We start from the raw sequence: 19,287 nt of genomic DNA on the forward strand, positions 1-19,287 counted from the left end.
AATTATGAAATCTCAAAATGCAGCGCACATTCTCTTCTTCTGTAATGGGTTAATAATGAAGCTACTTTGCAGGTGATACCGATGGAGTTATTGAAAACTAATTTCCAAAAGTTTTTTCTTCTAGTGATATCAAGAATAATATTATTATGCTTTTTTTTTTTTTATTATTTGGGCAAGTTACCACAACACCATTATCCCGTAGTTTTTAAAATCAAAGATACAACTTTGTTGGTGTCCCTTGTCAATGTTACATTGCATTTTTTTTAAATGTAACTGCCTACTCCCAAACTGTCATTTGAACACATAGCCAAGTATTATTCTACACAAATTTTTTATTGAGCATTAAAAAAATAAAAAATAATAAAATTAGACATGCTATCTGCCAATAGAACTTAGTCAAAATGCATTCTAAGCATCAAAAAATATATAAAATTAAATCATTATTCAACCAAAAAATTTATGTCAAAGCAATAACTCCAAGGCCAATAATAAATAACGCGTTATCTCCTCCGATTCCGCAACATGTCTGGTTGACGAACGGCAATTCAGAAACGAACTGAAAAGTGCAAAATGAAAAGTGCAAAATGAAAAGTGTGAATCAACACTCGCCAAACTTCTACTAACACGAAATTAGCAGAAGGAGCCCAAAGGGTGGTACTAAAGAGCTGAAAAACAACGTAGTACGTCTAGTACGTCACTATTTTTGTAATTGTTGGCCAACAATTGTGTGGTCGTGTGTATGCAAGACAAGTTTGGGCCAACGCCCTTTAGACAAAATTCAACGGTTTTGTCGGAAAGTCTGATCGTGTGTATGAGGCATTAGGCAGCCCATAAATGTGTAATTTTATTTCCGTTCAACCAGCAGGTTGAATGAAAAAAAAAAATTACTTGATTCCCCTATCCACAAACTCAATGTGGATGGGGAAATTCCTCCTGCTGTGCAATAGTATTCTGACAGCGGGGAAGCTGTTGAGCAGGAAAATCTGATTTTGGTAGATTGACTTCTGTATAACCATATATAGCCCATACATAGATCTAAATTCGGGCAGTCCCTGCTGAACCGCCCACATTTTCGATGTATGGACAGCTTTAGCCTTGCTAGTGAATAGAGGCAAATTGGTACAAAATATCATATTGGTTTTAGGACAGGTTCACCACAGTGGTTTAGAGTGTGGCAGATCATCATTCTGGCTGTAATACGCATTTGAACACATCGCTCCCTTTTTTCTTTTTACTGTACAAACTTTTTTTGAAGTCCACATAAGTGACACTTCAACCATGTTACTGTACAGCAGCACAGTGTGTTGCACTGCTGTATAGGTATATGCAATCCCTTCCTGTGCACTGCAATGAAATGCAGCATGTCTGCATTTTATCACAGCTCACTGCACCTCGCCTCCTGGGTGAATTGCAGTGTGAATGGGACACATATGAAACTATTGTTTTCGATGTGTCCTGGTGGTGACCTGCATTCTTCTAGTGTAGTAAATCGCAGGTCTCCACACTGTATGTGAACAAGGCATAGATATACATTACATTGAACAAGATTCAGATTCTGAACAGGACTTGCCTCAGTGATAAAATTAGCTTGCCTTGTTGCACTGGGGTCCTGAGTTCAATGCCCCAGAAGATTCTGTATGACGTTTTAATGTTCTGAGGTTTTACTGAGTGTTCTGGATTTCTCTTTTCAATAAAAATATAGTTGTACGTAAAAGGGCTTTTTCCATATTCCATCTGATTTGAGTAAGCCAGAATTAGTTTGAGTGCCAAATATGAACCCCACTGAAGTCAACAGGAGACAATTGTTAAAATAACTTAATATCCATTTTCCAGGTTAATAGCAAGGAGATAGTCAAACAAATGATCCATGGGGCTGGGCACTGCCATAAGGAATAGGTACCAAAGGCCACTTACTTCTATTTACTCCCTGCCCCAGTCTGTCCGATCAGCCCCTACCCTGTCCACCTTTAGGAGTTCCCTGAAAACTCATTTATTCAGGGAACCCTATCCCACACCCACCTAACTGTCCCTGAGCCACCCCCATCAAATCATTTTCTGCAGCTATTACCTTTTGTACCACCACCCCCTCCCTTTAGAATGTAAGCTCTACGAGCAGGACCCTCCTGTACCTTTTGTATTGTACTGTAATTGTGTTGCCCCCCCCCTATACATTGTAAAGTGCTGCGTAAACTGTTGGCGCTATATAAATCGTGTATAATAATAATAATATTTAAAAAACAAAGCAGCCAGGGATTCTCTTCATCTATACCAGACCCTTATCCTAGATGAGGGTCTGGTTTAAATGTTACTGGGGCCCTCTCAGAAAAAAAAGTAGGATTGAGATCCCCCTAAAAATACATAACAGACCCTATTACTTGATGAGTGATTCCCTCTGACATCACTGACCTTATGGTCATGTCCATATTTAGTCAATGACGTAATTTGTCCCTTTGATTACATACACTGGTGCAGCCTGTGAGCTGTTATTTGTGGCAAGTGAGAGATGGGATCAATAATTTGGGCTAGTTTGTGGGTTTTTCTCTCTTGATGAGTCTGTGGGCATCCATATGTTTTAATATAGGACTTGTCAAAAAGTGTACCTTTATTTACTATTTACAAGGAAGAAGGTTTTTTTGCCTTGTCTTGTGTTGGGGCTGTGCTGTGCATACTTTGAGCCAGCAAAATCAGAAGTCAGATCCCTAACTTAGGTAGGTAGTTAATGGCAGGCAGTTAATGATTTTTTATTAACTGTTAGAAATCACAGTGCATCATTTCTATTGCACTTTAATATTAAGATGTTCATATGTTTTTTGAACTTCTCAACCTAAAGCTTTATTTCACAGGTTTTATTGTTCACGCTCATATACATGAACAAAACAGGACTGACTTATAGAATTTCTCCTTAAAATAAAAAATGATTTGCAGTCTTTCATACAGGTCAGATGTTTTGGTGTTTTGCGGCTTGATGCACAGTGCTGCGATAAGGCTACAAAGGTGATACAAAAGGGCTATATTTTGCTGTAAGAGAATACTGAAAGGTTTTTGGCGGATGGCGAATAGGAGATCGAAAGATTATTGGCTAAAAGAAAGCAATGTGATTGAAAGATTCCTGGCCTCAAAAATCACGAAAGAAGCAAAAGTGTGCAAAAGAAGCAGGAGGAACATGTTATGTATGGTATTATGTTGCTAAATGTATTCAAAATGTCACAATGTGACACAAGGCAGATGTTTGTTGTGAGCATTAAAAATATGCAGAATTTGCAAAACAATATAGAGCACCAAATGGGTCGTATGAAATTGGAGAATGACTGCTTCCATTAGAGAACACAGATACTGGTGACATCTTTCATGACATCCTACCTCTAACCCCAAACTTTAATAAAGAAGATGTCCAGATCAGATGATCTTGCATCTTTAGTTGCCTGAAGACACCACTTGCGGACATTTCTGGAGGAAATTAGTGATCATTCAGGTGTCTGCACATGGCTCTCCTGTACTCGGTGTCTGAATGCTTTGCCTCACAACAGTTGGATCATGCCTCCATATCAGTTGTCCTGTTATTGTATTGTTTTTGGGCAGACTAAATTTAAAACCTTTTAAAGACAATAAAAGCTATACTGACCCCAACAAACATTTATTGTATGCTTGCCAGTTTAAGACACTTTTTGTGGAACTTTTAATTGTAAGCATACTTATTGATGGTTAAAGACTTCCTAGGCCCTAATTCGCAGCCGGAAAACACTTACTGAAGAAGTGGTTTAATGTACAGCATCTCTATCTATACAATGTCTATGGATTAATCACCAGGTTTAGTGAAAGCTTTCCCAATCTGAAGGGAAGACAAGCTCTTGTTTTACTATATGCTCCAAAAACAATAATTTAAGGAAAGACAAAAAAAGAGGTAACACCTACGTTCTGTATATAATAATATAATATTTGTTTTATGGATGTTAACTTTGGCTGAAAAATTTGGAATTATCTCTCAGTGGTTTAAATGAGCCATCATGGGTTTCAACCAGATAATTTATTCATATCATTGCAAGATTATAGTATGTGCAATATATCTTTCTGTCATTCTTTTTGGCATGGTCAAGCTTGGCCCTCGCAATAGCCTCATACTGTTCTAAAGCCCTGTGAGTGCTTTTAACTAAAAACAGTCAACAGAGTAGCGGGGAATTTAAAATAAAAAGAAAACACTTACAGTATGGATATGTGTGCTCTAAATAGCTTCAAAAGTTGCTGTTTTTTTTTCAAAATTAATGCTGCAGGACTTTTTAAGCCATGAACATTAGCAAATAAATACAGGACACATCAGTGTTACAACAGAGTTTATGTTCTTAGGTGATCAAGTTAGGGTGACTGGCCTTTCACTCAGCATAATGGATGAGGAATCCTTAATTTCTATTTGAAGCTACTTTGTTGTCATCACAGTGCAGTGACATCACTGAGTAAATTACAATGATGTCCTCCCACCTGGAGAGGCCTAGCTTGAAAGGTCACACCAGGATCTGTGCAAGCATAGCTACTGACTAAATAAATCTTGCTCAATTTTTTACAAATCCTTTAAAGGAAACATTCATAAAATATTAACTATGCAAATTTCAAAAGCTGAGGTTGTGTGGCTGGTGTATTTTGCTACTGTATACTGATATAGGGAAAAGTAGTCACAGTGGGGAACTTGCATTGTGCTAAGATGCAAGCACATATAAAGCATTGTACTTATGCCACTTTCATGTTATTAACATTACATACATATCTAGTTCCTCAAGTCAAATGTCCTGTAAGCCCTCCCCCTTTTTGTATTGTCTCTTTTTATACAGAAGATATACAGTGAACATAAATAAAAACCATATTATAAAATGGTATTATGTACATAACAATCCATATAGATATAAAAAAGCGGCGCATGTCGACTTAAAGTAGAATTACAGTCAAAACCTTTATATAATGAACCTTATTCAATGACACCTTGCATTGATACTGACATAAAAAAGGGATAACAGGCAAAAAATAATAATAATTAGAACACATATCTCAAAATAATCAGAGTATCAAATCTTTATAGAGGTCGTACGTATAATCAGTCTAAAAATAAATGCCTATTTATAAAGCAAGGCATCAAAAAGAGTGTGAAAAATTCTCCCCATCAACATTATGGCATCTAATCTGTCAATTATTTGTGAGAAAAAAATCATGGAAGACTTAGAGTATAAACCTATAGCCCAATGTGTGGCTACACATTGTAGTGTGGATTCGTTTTAGTGATAAGAATTGTCAGATATTGGAGAAAATAAAATGCACATAGGCATAGTAAGTGTACCTGAATGTCCTACCAGTCTAAAGGAAATCTCTGAAATCTTTTCCATATACGTCTCACAGCCGGAACATTTATGGGATAAGGAGCCAGGGGAAGCACAACCATGAAAAGAGGCATTTGAAACCTCTGGAAATATTGAGTGGAGTGTTTATTGTCTGTTACCCAGTGTTGGTCCTTATATATTTAGTTAGCAAGTTTCTCAAATTAGAAACCATAGAAAAAAAGAGTGATAGTATTATCACATGCATTTTTTAATATGATGTGAAGAATGATGTTACTAAATTTAAAGTTGTTCACTAACCCACCTACCTACCTACTAACCTACATAGTGAACCAACATTATTTCTGCCTTCTGTTACAAGCATCTTGTCCTTGTATCCTGGACATTTATACTTGTGAAGCCATATGACCCCAAACTACAAAGAATATGTTGATTTAATTTAGTGGCTACAGATAATTATAGGACAAAATGGGTCGCCTACAAACAAAGATCAGATTTAGATTTATAGGCTGCAACAGATACCTCCAACTTTTAAACAAGTTGAAACACAAATAGTTCTTATATGGCATACATTTTTAAATAAGAATGCCATTCATACATTATATTCCATTAGCGGCCATTTTTATGACCTACTAACCTGAACATTGGCAAATATATTCGTATTTGAGACTTGGCCAGTAATAAACATTAAATGCCAGTTTTGGTAAAAACTGGGAGAGCAATAAAAAAATAAAAATAAAATAAAACCAAAGTACTAACTCTTGTTATTATAATTTTTTTGATTGGGATCAGAATCAACAGAAATCAGTGAACCCTGCTGACCAAAAGTCCAATGCAATTCATGTCTGGTCTGGATTTACACTTACTTTCCATTTTCAGCTTTTTGATTACCAAGCAAATGTATTGGAGTTTCAGAACTGCTCTTCTTATTGACTGCTTTAGCTCATAGGTCTTTGCTGACTACAAAGGTTTGTGTCCCAGGTATGCATTAGCCAGAAAGGGGCAAGCACAATGTTCTCCTTTTTGGGACAGAACAAAGGAAATTGCACCTTTGCAAACCAAGGAAATAAATATTAGGCTGCCTGAGATTCATTTTTGCAGTTCACACTGGTTTTCATATAGAAAAGTATCAATCCTGCTCATCCAGGACACTGCTGGTAATTGTGACAGTTCTTTGAAGTTACCATATCTGAGATATAGCATTCTGTCAAGACCTCTCAGTGCTTTGCTGTTAAGCATTATCAGTACCAGACGTCTTGAGGGAAAGCATCAGGTTGGAGCCAAGTTGCTGTAAGAAGAGCCAGGAGCATCAATTTTGGCAAGTAGGGAGCTCAGCTTGAAGCTGAATGAGATAGATCTGTGCTTCTTTAACAAGCCATTGTGCATTATAACACTAAAGAGAATTCTGATTCTCCCATTTATCAAGAAAACATCAGCTATGCAATCAACTTTGTACTGTACATGTAAAATAGTGACCATGAAGTAAAGATGGAGGCAAGGCAGACAATGCAAATTACATAATTAAATTTCGTTTGGCTTTCAAGTCACTAAAGTGGCATAAGACAATAAAAAACAACTACCAATTGCTAAACTGCTAAACTGACTACTAGCAAATATCAAATATCCGTTAAGAAACCTGCAATGCATTAAACAGCTTCACTAGAATAACTGTGGAACTTTGTAGGAGGACTTAGCCCCTGTACACACGGTCAGAGATTTCCACAACCAAATCTGTCGGATTTTGCCCGTCGGATTGTGTCCGTCGGATCTTGTCCGAAACTGTTGCATACACACGGTCAGACAAAGTTGGCAAAAAAATCCGATCTTTCAGAACGTGATGACGTAATTTCGTTACGATGGGACTACATTCAGGCTAGTAGCCAATAGCTTTGATGTAGGAATTTGATCTGAGCATGCGTGGCACTTGGTCCGATCAAAATTCTCTACACATGATCGGAGTATGTCCGATCGGCCCAGTTGGTCGGGAAATATTTCCAACATGTTGGAAAATTGGGTCCGACGGATATTCCGACGGAATCAGTCCGATGCATACCACACACAGTCGGATTATCCGACGACACGGTCCGATAGGACACATTCCGACGGATTCTCCGACCGTGTGTACAAGGGCTAAGAGAAAACTGTAAATGCAGATGCACATATAATTGAAGCTGCATTCCAGGAACAAACTATTTTAAAAATTTGCTTTGTAAAAAGAAATCCCCTCTAATAATGTGTGTCCGTTAGCATAGGTGCCAGTGTAAAAATGTACAGTGGTGGCTTTAGTACAGCGCATAAAGTGAAGGGCAGTGGGTCGGCTCACACTCCACCTTACCCATTCACAAAACGTGTTGTATCCTTTTCATAGAGTGCATTCTGTGATTGGACACAGGGAGTTAAGGGGACAGTAAACAGCACAATCTCCCCTCTTTCATTCACATAATGCCTATGTGCATGAATGAGGTGGAGGGCAAGCGACCCACTGTATTTTACTTTATGCACTGTACGAGAGCTGCAACTGTATGTTTCAATGCCAAAACGTTGCTATCTACACTAATGATAAGATGAATTAAACTAATCGTTTTTCATAAAGCAGAGGCATCTCCCACACACGAGACACACATTATTAGAGGTAATTTAACTTTACAAGGCAAATATGTAGAAATATTTTTTTTCCTGAGGTTTTTCTTAAATGCAGCATCATTTTTTTTTAAATTGAAGGTCTCAGTTCTACATCAAAAGGAGCAAAGAATATGAGAACAAAAGTGTAGTTATTACTTATATCAACCAATCAGAATCAATATCTGTATTTCACTTCTTAAATGGTAATATACTTTTTTCTTTATTCACTGCATATGTTCATTACAAATTTTGTCTGTTAGACACCTTACCATATTGAGACTCATGCGGACTTGTCTAAACAATGCTATGGGAATGGACAGAATGCCTTATGGAGATGCATAGCAAAATGTCATTAACAAACTTCTATTTCAAAACCTGGATGGGTCATTACTATATGTATTTCTGAAATTGTTTTTGTAAGCGATTTTCTTTCTCTTTGCTTAGTAATGAGCATCAGCTTTCTATGCTTTTGATCTGGACCCCACAAAAGCATCTACTAACAGTGTTGATATACCATAATTCAATACGTACTGGTTTACTGTAGAAGGGTAGTGTTCCATTGCCGGTCCATTTAGACAGATTGTAGGAACTCCGCCCCAAACTATAATCAGCCACTCTATATCATTACTAAATTTCTTTGTAAATTCCAGACAACTATCATGGTGATTCAGCCTGTAAAACCCTAAAGAGATATCATATTGTGCTAATAGAATCCGTATGACCTCCTCATGATCTAGATGCTGTTCCTTTGATAACTCTCTAAAATCGTGCTTGGCCATTCCTGGGAGTTTTCCAGCTATTGCAACTGTCTGGTCTGCTGCCTTTCTTTAAAACATCGATTTTTACATATGATTTAAAAGTTCTCATATGCAGGATAATTCAATGTCAGAGTCATTGACGCACACATGTAAACTGTTGTTCCTACATTTTGTCAGCATAAATTGAAGTTTTTACCCTTTCCTGGCATGTTCCAAGGTGTTGTGGTCAATGTAACAGATTGTCCTGACTGACACCTTGGGAAAACTGGGGATTGGAGTTGCACAATAACATGGGGAGTGAACGCTTAAATAAATATTACCATTTCATTCAAGGTAGTGTACATCCACCATGGCAGTCCACCTGAATCAGAACTGCATCTCTGTGAGTACCAGATTTTTCTGTAAAGTGCCCTCAAATTGTACCATACCCCAAAGAATGCCCTGCAATAGGCAGGGAGCACACAACTATATGGCATACAAAGAGCAGCAACTTTTTTTCCTGTTACAGAGACGTTTCCTCCCAAGAGATCTGCACTCATATTACTGCTGTTCTGCTTGCATATTAAATGTACTCACACTGAGTTGGGGAGCTACTGCTGGAAGTCCCAGGGTAATGTTGGGTAATGATGGAGATGTGTATAGACTTAGCAGATTCATTGACTTTTCATGATGAACAATATGTTGTTGGGAAACCAAGTGCTGTAACAGAAAAAAAAAGTTGAAAGTATTACATTGATATATTACAATGGAGAAATAAATATCAAAATGGCATTGTTTTACAATCAGTTCTTTACTTAAAAACCTCAAGGCACTGACATGCAGCTTTGAACTCTTGCGATTTCAAGTGATTTCAAAGCCGCATTCAGCATGAACCAGGCCTTAAAGAGAATAAATTATTTTCATTTAAAAAACATGCATTATAGAGATATACATATGCAGTGAAAGTTTGGTGAATGTCAGGCTCACTGCTTTCTAATTATATCCCCGTTTGTTTGAAATAAAAGGAAAATTGCTTATCAAATTATTACAAGTATTAACCACTAGAAAACAAATTTGTTACAACAGCAATAAAAAATAAAAAAAACGGAAAAGTAATCATATATAAAGACTGCTACAATTGGGAGGAGCTGTGCAGAGTTTTTATGTATGAGTCCTCAACTGAAAAAAAAAAACACCTACTTTGCTATTTAGCTTGCCATATGAGTACCTTGCACCCTTATAGTATACCATAAAGAGAAAGGTAAAAAGTCTTCTGTGTGCAGCCACCCCCCCAGCCCCCCTAATACTTACCCAATACTTACCCCTCTCAATCCAGCGATGTCTACGAGAGCCTTGCCTCTACGGGGGACTCGCACTCCAGATTGGCTATTAGCAGCAGCGTGAGCCATTAGTTCCTGCTGCTGTCAATCACAGCCAGTGAGCAATAAGGAAACAGAGGGGGCAGGGCCGAACCGTGCCCCCGTGTATGAATGGACACACAGAGCAGATGCTCGGGTGCCCCCCATAGCAAGCTGCTTGTTGTGGGGGTTCCCAACAGGAAGATGGGACAGGAGGGCTGGTGTGGGACCTGAGAAGAGGAGGAGGATGCAGGCCACTCTGTGCAAAACCAGTGCACTGAGGAGGTAAGTATAACATGTTTATTATTTGAATGAAAAAAATAAAGCTTTACAATCACTTTAAACCAAAACATTTTCTTCTTTTTGTATAGGGTAAGGGAGGGTTAAAACCTCAATTTGATGTAATCTGTAAGGAGATTTCCCCTTGCCTCCTGACCTGTAGACACAAGAGAAGGTGAGAGGGAGACTCCAAAGTGAGAGGGAGCCTCTCTTAGCCCCCATACACATGGTCGGACATTCCAACGGAAAATGTCCGATCGGACCGTGTTGTCGGATAATCCAACCGTGTATGGGCTCCATCTGACTTTTTCCGTCTGAATGTCCGACCAACAAAGTTTGAGAGCTGGATATAAAATTTTCCAACAACATGATCTGATCGGACTTTGTCAGATCGTTTGTAGAGAATTCCGATCAGACAAAGTGCCACGCATGCTCAGATCAAATTACGAGACCAAAGCTATTGGCTACTAGCCTGAATGTAGTCCCGTCGTAACGAACGAACGTCATCACGTCCAGAACGATCGGATTTTCCGACAACTCTGTGCAACCGTGTGTATGCAACACCTGTTTTGGACAAAATCCATCGGAAAAAATCAGACGGATTTTGTGGTCGGAATGTCCGACCATCTGTACAGCTTCCATCACAAAAAGTGTCCTCACTGGAAGATCTCCCCCTATTCCTGTTCTGGATTCCCCCTCATTTTCAGATCCAGTGACAGCGGTTATCAGGACAAATAGAGAGCATATGTATCTTTCTAGCAGGTACACCGAGAGCAATAAAAACATGGGTTCTAATGTTCCCCACCTCTACCTAAAAGTAAAAGAAAAAATATTTTGGTTTTAAATACCGGTACATTTACAAATATTTTATTTTAATATATCTTCTATCTGCTGACTCATTTAAATCAATTTTATTTTGTCACAGAAGAAAGCATCTTCCTGCGGTTGCCCTAAGTCCATGGCTTCCACATGTGGTCTCACACATTCTTCCTCAAATTACACAGTCTGTTTATACCTCTTAATTCAACAGCATTGCATAATAAGAGCCACATAGGCTCCATTAGAATTAGAAGCTATGCCATGATATTATCCCCAGGGGAGTCACATCCCTGAAAAAGAATACCCTGTGTAACAGTACGACAACAGTGACTGCTTTCTTCCCAAACAAAAAGCATATGGGTCTGTGATAATAGACCACCACCAAGAAGGATCCAGCACACATAGGATTGACTAAGTAAATATAATAACTTGTCAAGCATGTAGAGGTTGGAAGGGCTGCTGGTTTTGTAATGGATCAATCTGGAATATCAATTAACTTGAGAAAATAAATTTTCCTAATGCTCGGCTGTCAGTGTGGAGCACAGTAACAAAAAAATACAGGATGTTATTCAAAAATGTAACCTTTCCAGGGCTGGTTTTGTTTTTAGATGCAGCTTATAGGAGCTCTTGGGCAGAGGAGACGGGATGAGTAATTTTCTCTTTGACATTTGTGTGTACCCAGGGGCAGTATGATAAACAAGAAAAGGCTGCACAGTAGTAAAAGGTGTTACGTTACTGTATTTATAGTAAATCAAGGAACTGGTCATCCATTGTTACATGTCATTAAACAATCTTCTCACTAGGATGGATGGCAGCCATTAACCTTTTTATTAGTCTTAGGTGGCAAATCGTTATAACCAGAAGGTAAAAGAAGTGAAAATACATTCAGATGTCCTAATGGGGACATTATTTTTATGGAACGGTCATATGGGAAAATGCCTTCGATGCATATCATACATTTAGAATAAAATGAGCTTCTTACATAATATATATTGAAAACTGTAAATTTAACCCCTGCACGTCTATACATAGTAAATATATGCCTTGATAAAGTGTACTGTGCTGCACCAGGAAACAGAATACCATACTCTACACTTACAGTTCATACTGCATTACACAAGAGTGCATACAGTCCTATTACATATATGACACTAATAGACACTGGACATTTGCTTTCATCTGTTATGATCAGTTACAGTGACAACACATTGGCACTCTACTGGTGATTACTGTAATTTGACAGTGATCGTTGTACAAACCAACATTTTCAAAATCATTAGCTCTATCTTTTACTATCAAAGAGTAGAGCAACACGGCTTCATTGTGCCAAAGCACTTTGCAGCTGATCCGTAAAAAAAGCAGTAAAAGTCTGTTAAAGGGAATTACTGCAATCATAAAGTCGGAAAATACTATCACTTATGACAGAAGTGCAGAAAGATGTAACCAAAGACCAACCAATAACCTATTGCTTGCCTTGGCATGTAAATTAAAATGCAATACAGGATCAGACTTCTCAAAAATTTTGTGTTTAGGCTTGAACCTCATATAACATCAAAGATCAAAGTATATATCACCAACACACCCTGGATTATCAAAATCAATGTCCAAACATTTATTTGAAAATGTCACAACATAACGGTAAGGTGCAACATTTCAGGGCTGTGCAGGATCCCTTTGTCTGGCAAGTCTAATGACGGGGTCCTGCATGGCCCCAAAACATCGCACCTTACAGCTGTGATGTGACTTTTTCATATCAATGTTTGGATGTTGATTTTGACAGTCCATGGTGTGCTAGGGAAATAGATACTTTGATCTATGGTGTCATCAGTCTCCAGCTGATATCTGCTGCAGCACCCACTTACTCTTCAGCCTTTTCCAGGAACATGTGTGATGGGAAAATTGCACATTGTCCTGTAATATCAAGGTACCTGACAACACAACCCACATCCAGCAACCCAGAGAAAGTTCCTATTGTATCATGGGAAATAGGCACTCCCCCACTCAGACCTGCTAAAGTATAACACGACGACAAGAAGGAATTGCCATGTATTAAGTAAAAGCTCAAATCTTACTGTGTGGTTAGGAGATGCAGGCAGAATGATTGTACTTTTATAGAGACCTGCTTACAAGAGTTGTTTACTGTGCTTAGCGAAATGCAAATAATATGTTGGTTACAGAGGGGGAATTTTTTACGAATGTGAATTTTAAATTTTATAGCCACATTTTATAAAAAACGAAATGTAAATATTTATTGAGCAGAGGCCACCTTCTTCCTTGTGTAGAAACCATGCATATTGATTGTGATGAGTCTGGATAAAAAAGGCAGATGCAGTGGTGCAAGTAAAGTATATGCAAATTCAAATAAGGAACTGCTACGATGCATTCTATATGATGAGCAGCTAAGAAACAATTGGATTGATTTACTAAAGGCAAACAGACTGTGCACTTTGCAAGTGCACTTGCTCCAGAGCTTAGTAAATGAGGTGAAGCTTCATTTCGCAAAGAATACCCAATCATACGCAAGGTAAAAAAAAAGCCTATTTTGTTTGCACATGACTGGATAATGGAAGTCAGCAGAGCTTCCCCTCATTTTGTAAGCTCTGGAGAAACTGCACTTGCAGGAGTGCAATTGTACTTGCAAAGTGCACCGTCTATTTGCCTTTAGTAAATGACCCACAATGAATACGTATTTGAAAAATCCAAAAATGATTACTTCTATAGGCTAAAGTAGGTAAGAGACAAGTCTTGTTTGATCTAGCTTTTCTCACCTCCATGGGTACAAAAAAAATGTGACAGATATCTCTGGCCCCCATATGCGCGAGCAAAGCACAACTGGTAGGAATTGATAATTTAATCGATGGGTAATCAACTAGCACTCCTATTCTAGCATCCATTGGCATACACGTGCAGTATCTCCAAGCATACATATATAATCAAGGAATAGGTTTCAAATCCTCAGGCAGTAAGAAACTATGTACACATATGACCTCCTTTTATGACTACATTCAGTCTTTCTTCCTTAACTCTACTGTGATTGAGTGCAGAGTGCACTCCGCTCTTTTTCTACACTTCTACAGTGTGCTGATTTACAACCTATGGTCTCTTTACTATCAAATACGGTATTACGTCTCATGGGGAAATATATCTCTTTGAGAACCCAATAATGGCAAACTGACGGCTGGCCCATCAGATAAAATTCAATTTGGGAGCTTTCTGATAAAAAGTACAAATTTTATCTCCGGCCCTTCTCTTTTAAAGTCCAGGGTATAGACTACAAAACAAGACAAATATAACATTATTTCACAGTGATTCTTTTTATTTTCTCGCCATTTACAGTATATGCAGTAGTGATGGAGAAAAATAGGTGACAGACATAAGACTCAGGTAGAATTTAGATGTATTTCTGCTGTTAACTTATCAGAGGTCATCACTTCTTTTTTTTATTTTTATTTAAAGACAAAATGTGATCTTTGGCCCTTTATTAGAACCATGAGTAACGAGTAAGATCAATAAATGCAGCAGGTTGTCGATCACTAGTACAATTTGTTGGGCAATTCTACCTAATCTTACTTTCTAACAAGTCATCAAACAATGTTCTTTCATTGATCCAAAATACAGAGCTTATGTTAGGTAAAATGAAAATGATCTTAAGAGTCATAAAAATATTCAACTTCTCACAAAATGATAACTTATTTTCTATTACAGTATTGTACAGCTCCAAAATCACAATCTGTAATATGCAGCAAACCTGAAATATAATAAATGTTAACCAAAAGTTAATCAAATAAAAAACTTTTTTGTTATTGCCTAATTAGACAATGTTGTGTTATTGAATTTCCTTGGTGACAGACAGATTTGCAGTAGAGCAGAGTCTAACGGGTACCTGAAGCATCAAATCTTTCATTACCGAATGCTCACTTCCTAATTGTCTAATTGTGCAGTAATGAAGTCTTTATTCTTCCAACTCAATTTGACATCTCTGGCTTCTTACACAAAGAGTTACAAGATAAAGCCACATGTAAGCTATCAGTGTAACATTATTTTCTCTTTTGGCGTCCACAGGGGGCTACTAATCAGTGGGCAGAGGTCAAACACCTGCCCCCAGGATCACAGTTCACCAACAATTAATTTATTATGAATGGAAAGCCTGGAAGTAGATGTGTCTGAGTCTCTCAGTGGATGTCCTGCTGGTGACCTACACATTTTGCTGTACAAGCACATTGCATTGCTTACTGAAAACAGCAATAGAGCTAAGACATGATAATTGTATTAGAAGAGAAAAAAATAATATTATGTTGTAACAAAACAAAAAATACAAAAATGTATACAATCACTTTGTGTGGAATGCAGTATTCTCCTATCTGAACTGATTTAATGCATATGTTACTTGCTATGTAAAGTTAAATGAAACTACAGCCAGTTAATAGAGCTACAAATAGAACTTAAAGCTCAACTCCACTTTTCTCTACCATCCCTCAGTAGCTTATAAAAACAAAAACAAAGCAGTTCTGGTTGCAATACTCACCTACTCTTTGGCACTGTCCCCAACGACAGTCACCTAGTGGGGATGGGGTTTCAAGGAAGAAAAGTGGACAATGTGCATGAAACTTAGAGTTGGGTTTTAAGGAGATTCTGCCACAGAGACCCATTGTAACAGAGACCGGTATACTATAACAATTTCATCACAGAGAATGTTTTAATATCAAACTAGAAACACTGGGAGACATTTACTAAAACTGGAGCACTCAGAATCTGGTGCAGCTGTGCATAATAGCCAATCAGGTTCTAACTTCCGCTTGTACAATTAAGCGTTGACAACAAAACATTGAAATTGATTGGTTTCTATGCAAAGATGCACCAGATGTTGCACTGTCCAGTTTTAGTAAATCCCCCCAGTGTCTGATCTACGCATAGATTGATGTTAGTTTATTTACTTCCTCAGGACAAAGACCCCAATCACACAACCAAAGTTAACTGAATAGATTAGAACAAAGAACGTGAATGTTTTAGAATGGCTCAGTCACAGCCCAGAATTTAGTCCAATTGAGAATCTATGGAATTACATCAAATCATTTTTTTTTACCAATGTTGCCCATTCAACCAGGAAAAAAAATAAATAAATAAGTATCCAGTTGTGTAAAGCTGGCACCGACTTATGGCAAAAGGCTCACATCTATAACAGCAGCCAAAGGTTGTGCTACTAGGACAAGCAATAGATGCCTGCTTATTGAAATTAATGTTCACCTTCAATGTGTTAAAGGAAACCTGTACTGAAAATTGAGGCTACCACTGTTGCCCTCCTTCTGAAAATGTTAGTTGCCTAGCTGTGTCCAGCATTAATACTTTATGACTTTTTCACATGGAATAATGGTGTTTTTACTCATCAGTCCTTATTCAGAGTAGAATACTGAGCCATAGAATACTGAGCCATATATATATATATATATATATATATATATATATATATATATATATATATATATATTAGGGCTGTTACTGATTAAAATGTTTGTGTTTGATTAGTCAATGTTTTTTAATCGATTAATCGACTAATTTCGATTAATTATAATGCACATACAGATCCAACTACTTTTAGCTGATCTCTTTGCATTGCAACTCTGCATTAGTCAGTGGTAAATGTGGTATACACTATATACAATCACCCGACACTAGTTAGTTTCCACAATCCATGACTTAACTTCACATCACACAAATACGTTTTAAATTCAAACTATAGCACTAACGTAAGTCTTTTTTTTTCACAGCAGCGTGACGATTCTCCACCTCCGGTCTAACTAAGCACTCTCACCTTATGGCATGGACCCCTGTGCAAACAGGTGGTCATGCAAGCAGGTATCAAAAGGGTTAACACGGACCATAAACGTCTTTCACGCCTCCTTAGATTTTAGCAAGGATGCCAGGTAATGGGTATAAAGAAAAAATCGAAGTGCTCACCCCTTAAGTATACGATTACATTTTTGTGTTCAAACACAAACTACTCACATAAAGATGATAAAAACACAGCATGTAAAGCCGACAATCGTGTTAGTTCCGTAGGGCAGCAGCGGGTGACTTCATGCATAGCTCCTCCCCCGTACGCGTTATGTTCAATCAGAACTTCAACGTCACCGGACTCCTCCCCCCTTCCCTTCGTTAGAAGATGGAGGCACTTGGGGGAAGGGGCGAAGAGTTCTGACGGAACTCCCTGAAGACCCAGAAGCCGGCGGAGAGGTGAGTACTGGTCAAAAGAATTTTGATTGATCGAAAAAATGAACGATTAATCGAGGAATTAATCTTTAATTTCCACAGCCCCAATATATATATATATATATATATATATATATATATATAACATAATCAATCTTAATTACCAAAGCATTCTGTATGCTATGGATGACACATTTTATAGACCATTGCTGAATATATCTTCCTTGTATATGGGAAGAAAGATGGCCATTTGGCACTACACAGCTTTTCAGCATTGTCTCCCAAAAGCTGTCTATAAACAGTCTGTTTTGCCTTGCCAGGGATGAGGCAGAAGCTGTTGCATGGGGTCTGGGGAGCTTTAAAGAGCCAAGAGCTTATTGAACCTTGATTCTAAATGTCATCAATTATTTATTTTTTTCACGTTAAACCTTATTTAGCACATATTCTATCATGGAAAAATTATCATAGTGTATTTTCCATATACTGTACTATGATATCAAGAGAATGCTTGCTATTAATTTGTGTTGCATTTGAATATTAGTTTGATCTCACCATATGATCACCATAATTGGCAGCTTAAGAAATAACAATAGATAAACAATAATTATGTCCTCTTACCTCGGCATGTGAGCTGGATGGCGATGCTGCGTTTTCATTCTCCATGTTAACTGGGCCATTACTTGGAGAGCTGGGTCCAGATACTGGAGAGCTGCTACTAACTGAAGACTCTGCAACCCAAATAAAACAGCCAAAATAAATGAAAAGAGCTTACAAAGAAAGCAAGGATATTAAAGTATAACGTATACAGTACATGCCTTGTGAAATTAAACATATATGATCAGATTTATTCTATATTCTGTATTTTATTTTAATTTTTAATTTCTGTTGCTTTTCCAACTAAAAGGTCCTGCCTTGCTTTTTTCAATATTACTACTACACTTTTTACAAACAACTTTTTTACAAATGCCGCTTACACACGTATCAGACTATCCGGCAGACTTAGTCTGGCGGACTGTCCATTGGACTGTCCACCGGACTTTCTGAATGAGCTACCTGCCCCCACACGGTACTTTTGCGGTGGACTATCCGCCGTACTTTTGAAATGAATGGACTCGCCCACACACGCGGAGGAAAGTCCGATCATTTTGGGCTAAAGGAAGCCGGGACCAACGAAGGAAGCGTCGCTGGCCCTGTCACCTGGTATGGACTTAAAGGGGAATCCCTACGCGCGGCCCCCCCACCCCAAAGCACCTTGTCTCCATGTTGATGAGGACAAGAGCCTCTTCCCGACAATCCCGGTGGGAAAAGTCTGTTTATTTCAAAAGTACGGTGGACTGGCACACACACGGCCGTACTGTCCGCCGAAATGCGAGTCTGGCGGACAAATTGGGTTGCAAAACTCCAATCTTAGTCCGCTGGACTTTTGGGTAAAAAAAGTCCGCCAGAGCCTACACACGGGCGGATTGTCTGGCGGACTTGAGTCCGCCGGACATGAGTCCTCCGGACTTTTCCACCGGATTGTTTGATCGTGTGTACGCGGCAAAAGATGTTATGACTTTGCAAAGTTCTCTGTGAAGGAAATTGTGCTATTTATTTTGAACATGGACTCCATAATAAGCGCTGCATGTTTGAATAAGGCCCCCTGCACATGGGGCCGTCTAGCTGCAGTGTGTCCTGGAAGAGGCAGTTGCAGCATCCAGCCTGCAGCCTGTCAAAGTCTATGGCAAGCTGCATATGGGGCTGAACATTGCACTGAATGGTACCTACATTGAGAGCGATGTGTGCTTAGGGGCAAAGGCCTGGAACGCAGCTCTTCTGCATTCTGGACATTTATCCCTAAATATGAAAGGCCCTAAACACTGATATATGTCATCTTACCAGTCCAGGGATTTTGACCTGGAGATCCTGCCAGTACAACACTTCCTATCCTAGAATTACAATGCTCAT

General features: G+C 38.4%; 1 protein-coding gene across 10 annotated transcripts in view; it reads right to left on the reverse strand.

Annotated features, from left to right (window-relative positions):
- HDAC9 (histone deacetylase 9) overlaps positions 1 to 19,287 on the reverse strand; it is an 880,403-nt gene that overhangs the window by 188,394 nt on the left and 672,722 nt on the right. For all 10 annotated transcript variants that reach the window (XM_077491260.1, XM_077491259.1, XM_077491263.1 and 7 more), the window contains 2 exons: positions 17,959 to 18,068; positions 9,275 to 9,397 (listed from right to left, as the gene is read on the reverse strand). In XM_077491260.1, coding sequence (XP_077347386.1) covers positions 9,275 to 9,397; positions 17,959 to 18,068 — 233 coding nt within the window. The remainder of the gene's footprint in view (positions 1 to 9,274; positions 9,398 to 17,958; positions 18,069 to 19,287) is intronic.

The sequence above is a fragment of the Lithobates pipiens genome, unplaced genomic scaffold, assembly GCF_037356315.1.
Source record: "Lithobates pipiens isolate NorthernLeopardFrog02 unplaced genomic scaffold, aLitPip1_a1.2 Scaffold_19, whole genome shotgun sequence".
Lineage (NCBI taxonomy): Eukaryota > Metazoa > Chordata > Amphibia > Anura > Ranidae > Lithobates > Lithobates pipiens.